This window comes from Psittacula echo (genome assembly GCF_963264785.1).
Source record: "Psittacula echo genome assembly, chromosome: 3".
In the NCBI taxonomy this organism is placed as follows: Eukaryota; Metazoa; Chordata; class Aves; order Psittaciformes; family Psittacidae; genus Psittacula; species Psittacula echo.
In genome coordinates this window covers 55,616,931-55,629,616 of record NC_137736.1, presented here as the reverse complement: position 1 = coordinate 55,629,616, position 12,686 = coordinate 55,616,931, and the positions used below count along the sequence as shown (strand labels likewise).

Genomic DNA, 12,686 nt, shown 5'->3' with positions numbered 1-12,686 from the left:
GTTCCACTAGTGTGTCTGTGTGCTTGGAAAGCAGGCACCACTGCTGCCCCTGCATGATTCAGAGCATCCACGTGGGAAAGAACAAGCAAAGTCAGCCAAAGTCTGTCATTCTTTATGGCTCTTCTTACACCAGTAAAGTTGAAATGTAAAGGGCAGGTTTGGGTGCAAAAGCTGAACGTCAATCTCATTGGTATGTTTTTATTTTTTAAATCAGATTGATCATGTTCATACCCAACCATAACTCTCCTAACTGAAACATTTCTGGTTCCTTTAGAATATGAGTTAATAACGGTGAATGAAAGGTAAGGATGATCCTAAATTAAAGAGGCACAACACAAGGCTTTGCTATAATCAAGGAAACTACTGTAATCTAGAGACATAGAACATCCATATTTAATTTTTCATTCTGCACTTTAGACCAAAGAAAGACTAATTACACTCCTTTTAGCCCCCTTGCATGGTGGTATCCAGCATATGCCCATCAGAAACAATGAATACATACATCAAGTGAAGAGTAGGGTAATTTCCTGTGGCTGTTTTACAAGCAAGAGATTAAGCTGTGACTACCCTGCAGAGTTTAAACAATGTGCTTGTAATAAAATTGATACCATAGTATGTAATCAGAAGTCAAACAGAAAGTTTGACATGCTTAATACAGCATTCACGTGTAAAATGTCTGCAGTGGGAACAGCCCAGCCCTCTAATTTCAGTCTTTGTTCCAAAATGAAACCTTAGGCCAGGTGCCCATGAACATGTGTGAAAGTCCCTGTCAAAGGACAGGGACAGAATTTCTCTCTGGAAATGATGCAAAACTCAGACTGGACCCATGCAGGCAGAAACACCCTGGAGCCCCTCAGAAGATAGGCTCTGTTGGAGCCTGTTAGTAGGTGCATAATTGCCACATGTGACTTCACGGGGAACTTTTGAAATGTATCTGTATTTGAAATGGAACTTTTGAAACACGTCTTGGTTATCCTGCCCGTTCCTCAATTAATTGAACAACACCACACAGCTCCTGTATGACACCAGACACATTTACCGCATCATTCAATATCTTCCTAATGTTAGATGCATCCCACAGACTTTGACACGCAGTTTTCCTAAAGTAGTCAGTCAGAAAACAGCCATGCATTTAACCCATCTTACTGGGTTAAAAAACCAGACTGGCTGTGCACTTGGATCCCAGTAAGCTCTTGAGTGACACAGACAAGAGAGCCAGGGCTCCAGCATTCGCAGTGAACCACAGGGCTGATGTGTGAGCAAGCAAGCACCATAGGTGGGAGGGATGACACGGCCTGTGGCTGGAAGGCAGGTGGTGGAAGCTGCAGAAGGGCTATGAGGGAGGCCAATAGGGAGGACCAGGATGTCAGGAACAGTGCAGGACAAGGCAGAGGCCAGAGGCAGAGGGAAGAGACAACAGTGTGCCAGGAGTCACAAGCCAGGGGCAGAGCTGGCAGGGAGGAAGGAGTAGCAGGCAGCATGTGGGCCAGGTGAAGTTGCCCCCCCAGAGCCAAGTCAGCAGCCTCATGGGCAGCAGGCAGGGAGCAAGCAGCCACAAGCATATGAGGGCAGGATCAGGACCTCTACCTATGCATTCACTTAAGGATGAAGTCTATCAGCATTTGGCCAAGCCATTTTAAAACATCCCAGTTACTGAGTTTCCCTGATTAGGCAGTGACGAGTTCAGGCTCTGCACCACAACCATCATTGCAGTATAAGCATCAGAAAGGAAAGTGGTCTTTTAAGGTTCAGAATAAAAGACTCAGTTCACAGGCTTCTAAATTACTTGTATCTTTGACTGAAGGCTGAAAGCTTTGTTCAAGCTTGAAAGATATTAAGGAATTCCTTGAAAATCCTCATTAATTAAGAAAAAAAAAAAAAAAAGGCAACAAAAGAAAACCCACATTGAGTATTCAGTAACAATTCTCTTGGAGATTAATCTGCACACTCTCACTACAGATCAGTGAACACCAAAAATGAATCAGTACCTGCTTTGTAAGTTGCTCAGGTGCAATTTGCCTACATAATGGGTGGCTGATGAGACAGTGATGATCCTAGCATTGTGACTGTGCGTTCCTGATTGCCTCAGCTTATCCAAGAGGAGGTTAGTCAACAGGAAGTGTCCCAAGTAGTTCAAGCCGAAGTGCTCTTCAAATCCATCCTCCGTCTTCCTTTCAGGGACCAGCATCACCCCAGCTGGAGGAGAAAGTAGAGGTAAACCCTGATGATTTATTTCAGAGAAGCAGCAAGCTAGAAGGAACATAGATCTCCTGCTGCAGTATAAACACGACATTTAGAGCAGTAAGTGACTGGTGATGTCATGTGAAGTATAAAGCAGACAATGATTGATTCCTGCCGAGAAAAATGTCGAAACCCCCAGTTTGGTTCCTTTATCCAGAAAACAGTCAAACTGACTCTCCCCCTCCCTTCCTCTCTCCCTGTAGGATTGTGAGGATAAATGAGTTCATTTGTTAAAAGTGCTCTAAAGACATTAAAAGTTGAGTCAACCCATTGCTGACATGCCAGAATGCAATGCTGCAGATACACAACCATAATTAATCCATCTGCAATAGGTGGGAGCTGCGTGATCCCAACAACATTCCCTCCATCAAAGAACTCAGAGCAGTGGAGACAAGATTGGGCTAAGCAGTAGACCTGCTCTCCCAGATGGATTTCTGCTGTGTCCTGGCTGGAGTTTAAAGATCTGTTGAGTCTTCATCTGAAATCTGCAACTTCTATCTCACTGGTGTGGGTAAGAAAAGATGCAGTAAATTTACCCAATATATCTTAATTACTGTGCTTACAAGCAGCTGCATATTGAAATGAGGTTTTGAATGCTTATTTTGGCAATATTTTTGCATATATTTCTACAAGCCGCAATTTTCAAATTCAGTGCCTAAAATAAGTATCCACATCCCTAACACACAATGTTGATTTCAGCATCTTGCAGAAAATACTGAGCTCATGCATAAATTATATTGCAACCGAGACTATGTAGGGGATAGCTATCCTGCTCAACTACAAGTGGACTTGAATGTTATATATTATTCTTATTTTATTAAAATTTAATTATCATACAAGTGGACCTGACCTTTGTAATTAAAATGTAGATGGACGTGGTGCAAGGAGAGTAACATTGTAGGCCATTTGTCTTCTGTTTACAACACATGAATATGATACAGCAAAAAGGCCACCTCTGCTCATAGACATGAGAAAATGTCAGCTTAATCCTTGTGCTTCTTCACATGTCCATTAAAAAGCCTTTAACATCCCACTTCTTGATGTCAGTTAGCCCAATGATGGAATATTAAATGACCATTTTAAATAGCACATGCTGTTCATCTACAGCACTCCTTCTTTGAGAGGTCATGCCACATGACAGTTCTGCTTCGTTACTGCTGCTCAGGATGAAAAGGAGGTATTTTCAGGATACTTTTAGCATGGCCAACACCCTTAGCAATTCACCTATGGCTGCCTACTGCTTAACTGGAGAAGCAGAATGAGGGTAAGAAATAAGAGAAGATGACAGAGCAAACAAAAGGGCTGGTTATTAGACAGTGTACCTGCGTATGGAGAACATAAGACTGAACATGAGCGATGCCTGTTGATGGTCCAATGATAGAAACACAACACAAATTACATGATGAGGCTCTACAATAGCTCTGATTGGCATCTCTCTCTGTCATTGCAGCCACTTTCCCAGATCCCTCAGAACGACAGGAAAACCCAGCTGCCGAGTGTGGTTTCTCTTTATGTCACATCTCATCTTTAACAATGGGAAGACAGATTAGAGGGTGTCTGGTCAGATGTCCTGTTGTATTCCCCTTCCTCAGCATCACTTATTCTGATGCATGGTGCAACTGCTCACAGAATTGTAAACAGGTTTCCATTTCCTCCCTAATCTGCACATAATGACATCCAGAACAGTGGCTGGGACTGAGCACTGAGACAAGCCCTGCTGAGACTTTTTCTTTGCTACCTTACTACAGCTCTGAGCACCAAGGCTGGTGCAAGGAAACAGTCTCCATTTCCCTGAGGACCAATCTGCCCTCCAAAGTTCTGACACTGGGAAAAGTCAGGAGGAAGCAGTTTACTGGACTTGTATTTGCAGCAACACTGGTAAACAAACACAAAACTGGCAGTGTTCAAGGCCAGGCTGGATGTGGCTTTGAGCAACCTGGTCTAGTGGAAGGTATCCCTGCCCATTGCAGGGGGCTGGAATTAGATGATCTTATGGTCCCTTTCAACACAAACCGTTCTATGATTCTATGATCAAAATCCAAGCCCATGAAATGGCAGCCAACAGAAAACTGCCTTGGCACAGCAAAGCTGATGTAAACCCTAAATGCTGCTTCTGCATCTGTCGGGGCTGCTGCAGGGCTCACTATAGGACATCCTCACAAACACACACACTGTCGGCTGAGTCAGACAGAGGGCTAGAGGGATTTGGCTGGAGAGAAGTATGTTAGACGGCAGCTACAGCCATTCAGCTTCGCATCACGACCAGCAGGCAAACCCGGGGAGGCTGTCACCACTCACATCAGCCCTGAGGATGCTTGTGCTACAGCAACTGCCCCCTTGACCTTTGGACAAGCCACAGGATTTCAAGAGCACATACAGGCTTTGCCCTCCACCCCAATTAGTCTCCACCATCTGTGCTGCATGTTCTGGAAGCAAACAGAGATTTGAGCCCAGATCAGGAGATGGAAAAAAAATTTCATTCCTGCAATGCACAACTGTTAAGATACATGTTTCCAGAAATTACTTTTCTCGTTCTTCAGGAGCTTCCTCTGAGTAGAAATTGTGGTCAAGTCCTTGAGCACGCACAATCATCGCTGCTTGCATTTGTCACTACCAGAACTCCCTTTTTGTCTTCAAGGTCAAATAATATTAATCCAAAACACCTTTGAAATACTTTATTCCTTTTTCTTTTTTTTTAAAGAAGACTCTCATCTTTGAGGTGGTTCATATCAAGGCTATCAAAAAATCTTGCCCTGCAATTTGAGGGTTTTTTCTTTTGTTTGAGGAGAAGCCATTTTAATTCACAGAGGGCAAGTGTACAAAGGAATACCCAACAGGCAACTGAACCTGGCTGCTTATCTGACAAAAGGGAAAACCTTGGAAGTGTAGCAGCAAGCTCTCTTTTTTACATTATTAACTGTGTAGCATTCAATAGGTACTGAAAGTGGCACACTATTGATTTTCTTTGGTCCTGAAACATCATCAGCTTTACTCAGGGGCCCCAAATGGTAACTCAAAGAATGAAAGCTGCTTCTATTTTTAAGTCTTTCAATTAATCCAGTACTATTTGAAACATTAAAAAAAAAAAAAAAGCAACCTTTCTTAGTTTGTTTACCTTACCTCTTCATTGTAAAGTAAGAATGAGTTTTCTTATTCTTCTGCTATGGAATACATACAACCCACCATCGTTTTGGTCTTAATTATCAATCGTCAGTCTCCTCAGTGTTTTGGAGTACATGTGAAATCTGAAGTGGCAGCACATAGACACCAATGCCAAACGCCTCAGCTCCTATTTAACTTTCTTGAACGTTTTTCCCTCTGATTCAGTTGCATTTTTTCCAGATTTATTTTTAAAAATGTCACTGATATCAGCAAAGCATTAGAAAATTGGTGAATAAGTAAGATGAACACAAGATTTTACTTTGATTAGCTGTTACTGAAATATTCAGGCAAAAGGCTGACAATATGTATGCCAAAAACTGATGAAATGATGCACAGATGTGTGATTTTGCAAGTATAGAAATAAACTAAAATAAGGAAAATACTTTGCTGTATAACTATGGTGGAAAACCGTTCTTATACATCCAGTAATACATTCCAATGTGCTCCAGTTACGCATTTTTTGTAATAAGTTCAAATTACACACATTTTTATTAGCTATAATGAATAAAAAAAAAATCTATCCTTTTTTACTTTTATGACTAGGCAATAGTTGCATTTTTCTCTCAAAGACTGAATAAACCTCAAGAGCACTGTCTTTGCAAATAGATATTTATAATTATTTTCTATAGAAGTTTCTAATGAAACTCTTGGGATCCATCAGTGAATCAGTCTTAGGTGATTTTAGCAGCATAATGGTCTGATACTGCTTACAGCATAAACAAAAACTTTATGACAGTTGTTAACACTATAGGCCAGGCATACTGTATTTTTATTGGAATATATAGGAGAATTTCTACCATGCCTGCCTGTACTGCAGATGATGGTAGACATTGCTATAATTCCTGTACTTCCCATCATTCAGCTCCACATGTTTTAAGAGGTTTAAAAATAAAAGTATTTTGCTCATCTAGATTTATTTACAGTGAGTTACTTGGAGGTTTTTAGAGGTAGTTCTCTCGAACTCACTAAAGAAGAAAGATTTAAAATCTCTTCATATGAAGAACAAAACGTCTTTCTTGCCAGACAGGTTCATGGAAGTGGGTTTGGAGGCAGCGCCTCCACATGCAAGTCCTTTCATTTCCAGCAGCCCAAAGGCTGGGCAGAAAATGCAAGAGGTTAGTCACATACGCTTACATGTAGCACCTTCACAGCAGGAAGTGAACCTATATAATCTCATCCATGCAATTACTGTTACGTACGAGAAAGAGACACATACTGTACCAAAAAAGTTCCTAAGGGGGAAAATAACTAGAGACAGTAACTCCAAGTAAAAGCACAAAGCCTTTTCTCCATATAGGTTTTATATTGGTATAGCTGACTGACTTATCAGCATTTTCCATCTCATGAGTGCAGCCACGAGGTGACCCACCTCACTTAACAGTGTCCAAACCACTCTGCTCTGCACATCCATACTCCGGAAGATCTATGGGTGGATCTATCTACATATAAAATAGTGTAACCCACTTCTCTCCTGAATAGGGCCATCTGTAGTGGAGTGAACACCTCAATGACCATATAGCAGCATCCTCTGGCTAGGCTGCCTATATTAGATTGCTTGTTCCACATCATTCTATTGGGCTGTGCTATCCCAGAATATGCTCACCCTGCAGATCTCTCCCAGTTAGTGAGCAATGAGAAGGTACAATGCCTTATTAGAAGAACTGCTTCCAGGAGTGCCTATCGGAGACACAGCTGTACCCATATAACTGGTTTTTACAGGTATGCCTCATCTGGGCTGCAGAGAGATGAATTTACAGCACCACTGAGACACACTGCTTGCCAAACTTCATATGTAACCCAGAGTCCAGTGCTACAGGCATGCTGCACATCTACTGGTATCCCCCAAAAAATGTTCTGAGTCTAGACAGGACCACATACAGACGCCAGCTTTTCAGTGTATGGAAGCTGAAAAGGCAAAAACCCAAACAGTTAAGAAGAAAAGAAGAAAAACACAAAAATACAAATGAATCTCGATACAGCTCTCTGATGCTATTTCCTGTCTCCCCAGTAGGAATTCAGACTCTTGCACTTCCCACTATCTTCTGAACTCTGTATGCGCAGTTTTCTAAAGCAAACTGGTAGGAAACTGAAGCAAACAAGAAATTTTACCCCATGACATATTGATGGTACCTAGATGACACTTAGAGTCCACATCAATGCATTTGACCTTTGGGAAGATCCACCGCCATCAGCGGCAGGACAGTGTCCTGTACATGGATCTTCCCTGAAGGAGGCTGTCCATGATGAGCAGTTTGATAGAGGAGAGCAGCATCAGGACCCAGCTTCAGGCTGCAGAGGAGAGCTGTCTCCAGAGGGTTCGGTCTCTCCTGCCTCTTCCCAGAACATGCATGCTGCCTTCCTGTGCCAGTCAAAATGCATGGCCCTGCCTAAGCCAAGCACTGCATGCTGCTTCCTAGCCAAAGCTCCGGGCTGCGCTCCCCTCTCCCCCTTAGCCCCAGAATCCAGTGACCCAACACTGATCTTATCAAGGAACAGCATGTATGTGGGAAGGAGGGGAGAGGCTCAGCCCCAGTCTTGCATATCAGCTTCATCTGCCTCTCTGCTTCCCTGAAAACAGTTAGTTGTTTCTCCCTAATTTTCTTAGCCAGCCACTCTAGCTCCTTTGTGTCTGAATCTCACAAATTTCACTCTGCATCCTACAGGCGTCTGTCAGTCACATGCCTGGCTGGCTCTCCTCTTGCTTTTGAGGCTGGTTTCTTTACAGGAACAGAGATGCTAGTCCTCCAGATAAGGACTTAATCTTTGTGAACTATGTGGTGTCTAAGTACCTGCAAATTCTGACCTAGACCTCTCCTACAGTTCAGACCTAACGGCTCTCTTCATCCTTCCTACCCACCCCAGCTCCCTCTCACCATGCTTGTTGCCTTATGAATATCTTGATATTGAACAAGAATATATGCTACATTCATAGTTTAATTCTATTTAAAAGTCTTTCAGTCAGCAAACTCAAATGTATTGCCATCAACTTTTCCTCCATCCTAATGGTTCCCACCTGACAGCCCTGTTTCCTCCCACCAAATCTTCACTCCATCTTCTGCTGTCTCTCCCTTATAACCTCCCAGCCTTAACTACGTGTTCTAGTTCAGTTCTCCACTCCCAGGCTTCTCATATAGATCTGCCTCTCTTGGAAGCTATGGTCTTGTCCTATCTGCATTCAAACCAGGCTTCTTCCTCTTACATGCTAATCATGCCTATATATGCAAGAAAGAGCACTTCCAGAAAGATGTGGTCACTAGCTAACTGACGTCACCTTCTACATCAGTTCATCAGCCATGACTAGGAAGATGTTTACATCCTGAGAGTGCTGAAATCACATCCCAGCTCCACAGTCGTGTTCCAACTGTATATCAAGGTAAAACCCAGACACACAGCACCCCCCACTAACTTCTCCCCATCCAGTAGTTTTCTTTTAACAGGACAGAAACTTGTCACAGAGATCATAGAGGACCCAAGCCCCAAGTCTAGACAGCACAGAGACCAGGAGGAGCCTGAAGTAAGCCACAGTGCCCATCTCCACCGCAGCTCAGAGGCAGCCACAGGGAGCAGAGAGGACCTTGGTGCCCAGCCTCAGTGCCAGTGAACTTGCCTGCACTTCCCACTATGGCTCAGGGCTGTGATTCCAGCAGGAAGACCTGCTCAGTCTCAACGCAGGACATGTTTGGTACAGGCAAAATCTTTAGGATTAAAACATTAAAGGTGGTTTTCAAACCACAGCACTTTACAGGCTTCTGTCTTGGCCCACCATGGAATATTTCATAGGTGGTGAAAGGTGCAGCCACCTCTGACACAAAGACAGCATTTTGCCTGCATTCAAATCCCTATTCCACTGATAACACCAGAGACTTTATAAAGAAACTTGTCATAATTTTTGACATTAAAAATCCCTAAGATGTTTTTCTTATCACTGTTGGAAACGGATAAACTCTTTCATCTGGCATTCAAAAATAAATAAATAATTAATTAACACTCCCTCCTAGCCTAAGTCAAATACTTGGCATGGAAACCCTTAGCCCAAACATTGAAAGTTTGTCTAACTAGTGAGGAACTGAAAATTGAGTAAAGTCTACTGGTAGTGCTCCCAGACCCACATACAGTGCCCACAAGAGAAAAGTGGACTGCATCAGCAGTGCCAAAGAAGATAAAGCAATGCATCTTTCCAGCAAAGACAAGCTCTTAGTTTATAAGCAGTTTAAAGTAAAATAAATAAATAAATAAAATTGCAGACAAGCCACATTCAAGGACTGTGAGAACAACCAAATCTTGGTAGGTTCAGCATAAAACAGAACAGGCTGCAATACCTCCTTAATAACAGATTCACTTTCTGATTCAGTGTCATGCTGCTACACAGCAAACGCAGAAAACACAGGCTAGTTCCTTGGAAAATGCGTAGGTTAAAAAACTAAAATATGATCCATAACTGACATTTTGCTTTTATACTAAAATAAATCAGAGCATTCATAATTGAGTCTGGCTGGGAAAAAAACCCTAACACTTTGTTTCCTAAAAATATGCTCAGTAACTTGGTTGCTTGAGTTGGCACAATGGTGGGTTATCCCACTCACAATCAGAAAACAGGAAAGTCAGTCACAGCTTTCTAATTGAATAGGAATTTCTCTTAAAAGTACAATACCTTGTTTTGCACTTCGTATAAAAATATTTTTACCTAAAAGCTATGATAGGATTAGGTAAGAATAAGACATGGCTCACTCTCGCCTCTGAGGAAAGCCAATGGCAAATGTTCCACACACTTCAGTAGAACTGGCTGGGTTTCCTAATCCATCAATAGCTGAATTTTGTATCTGTCTTCCACTGATAAAACATTCATATTGAGAACATAAAAGCAAATGTGTCAAGAACCTACAGCATGTGGAGCCTGAGATATTTCCCTTTTCACAAAGTGTTTGATACCACAGACACAGAAAAAGCTTTGGAAATAATTAGAAAGACAAAGTATCAAACAGAAGACAGGATTTTCATGAATGAAATCTTACAGTTTGAAAGTCAGTAGTAGCCTGAAGTTACTCTTTTAAATTGCCAGTTCTTTTAATGAGAAACAATCATTTATAAGAAATCTGGTATCTTTATATAGGATACAAAACATTCTAGCAGACAACAGTGCTATTCAAGTATAATAAAAGCTCTAGCTGATGACTACTGCTAAAAATCTCGGCGCTAGGCAATTTTGGCACTGTATAACCCTCAATCATTCTGAACAAGTTGGGTTGAATCCCGTCAGAAGTATCATGGTGCTCTGATACATGTGCCCAGACAAGTTACTTCCAGTACCCAAGGCGCTTAATACCTGTAAAGAGCAGTGTGTGATGAGCCAGCCTCCTCGTACTTTCCAGTCATCTCTCTTAGATAACCTCTTCTGAAAAATCTGAGTAAATGGTATCTGCTGTGCACACAGTTTCTTCAGAAAAACATAGCCCTGAGAATATCTTCTCATTTTAGAACACATTCATGCTGCATGATAGTGTCCTTATGAATCTTCTAGTTTTGCCCATCACCCGTGGAATATCCATTTAAAAACAACTCCCCCACCACTTCAAATTACCTCTTCCAGCTTTAAACATCTCCCAAAGGCCCATCTCTCCCATGATGTCTACAATCTATCATCAATTATACAAAGGTGAAGGGACACTCGCCCTTCTGCTTGTCCTCCTCTTTTTTTCTCTGTCCCTCTATACCTTCTTCATCTCAGCTTTGCTGATGTATTGCTCTGATTTGTCTTCAAGCAAAGACAAAGATGAAACATGATGCTGTAAGCAAGATGCTGCAACAAGATTCACTGAATGAATGAGCCTTCTTACGTGGCTGGAGGAGACGCATTACTTTTTATGAAGTCCAACATCCACCGGAGTCAACAGCAACCCTCCTAGCTAACTTTCTCTTTTCTAGTGAATCTCCACTTCTCTTGAGTTTCTCTCCTTTTCATAAGACTATAAGACAGCCTGAGTAAACTGCAGCTGCTACAGAGAGGGGAGCTGGCTCTTACCTAATCCAGTGGGACAGGATCTTTTCACATGGAACGTAAATAACTATTGTTAAACCTAACTAATCAATAATACTTATGAATAAGTAAGTATTCATAAAACACTGTGATTCTGTGATATATCCACTTGTTCCTACCCTTCAAATCTCACTTCTGACAATCTGGTCCCGCAAATATTCAAAGACAAGAATAATTTAACATGTAATCAACGGGACTAGGATGTCTCCCTGCAATGCATTATGGCTGGGTTGCATGTGGCTGAACTGTGGCTGTTACTTTACAGTAACACAAAGAAATATATATATTTCACATAGGTACCTGCTGATAAAGATTTTATTATTCCCTGGGAACTAAAGAGGGAAGCTTATAGAGATATATCCGTTCTATCAGGAGACTGAGATTTCTTAGATGACTCATGAAGTACGAAATATGCAGGTCTGAATCAGCCAGCAGCTCAGAAATACTGATTTTAAATTGGCTTAGATAGGCTCCGACCTGAAATATATTAACTGTAATCTGTGTATAGCATGCTAATAATATTCTAAAATCTCTAAGTTCTTTTTTTGTTTTGGTGTGCATGCCAAGGAGTATGCCAGCTGTTTTCATTGTTTTCTCCCCCTCCTTTTCTAACCTCTAGCCAGAATCACAAACCATTCAATGAACTGCAACATAGAAAGTAGTTAGTATGTCTTTGTTAATAAGTTAGACTATCTATGTTTGGTATCCATAGGTATTATGTTATCATTAAAGATTATGTGATTTTGGTGGTAGCTCTCTTGGTTAGAATCATTAAGTACTGTAAAACAATGTATAAGTAAAAACATTAACTACGAGGTGCTGAGAAATATTTCTAGAGTACACAGAAAATGACTGACTGGAAGTTAGAAAAAACCCTCTCTGGCATGAAACAGTGACTACTGCTTGTGGAATTTTATGAAGTGTTTTACTATCTGTCCCTTCCGCAACCACAGGAAAATAGCAGACTTTCTTACGTATCTTAACAGCATATATTTTAATGAATGTGTTAAACAATTACAGTAGTGTACATGCTGTAATTTACTAAGTACTTTTCAAATGTACAAAGATACAGTTCTTTTCAAAAACAAAACCAAAAACTGGCACCCAATTGCTAATCAGCAGAGTAGAAGACATTCTTCTGACCTGTCAGATTAAGCTTTCTAAACTACTTGTCCTGAATCCATCTTTCTGTGCCTCATAGTTCAGCTACATAGATTACTTTATTTTTTCACAGAAAATTAATTTGTTT

The 12,686-nt window shown here is 41.3% G+C and overlaps 1 protein-coding gene across 1 annotated transcript in view; it reads right to left on the bottom strand.

Moving 5' to 3' along the window:
* Positions 1-12,686, bottom strand: part of DHRSX (dehydrogenase/reductase X-linked) — a gene marked incomplete at both ends in the record, with an annotated part of 164,880 nt that overhangs the window by 44,920 nt on the left and 107,274 nt on the right. The window contains 1 exon segment of the mRNA XM_080612073.1: positions 1,989-2,196. Within this exon segment, the coding sequence (XP_080468199.1) occupies positions 1,989-2,196 (208 nt within the window).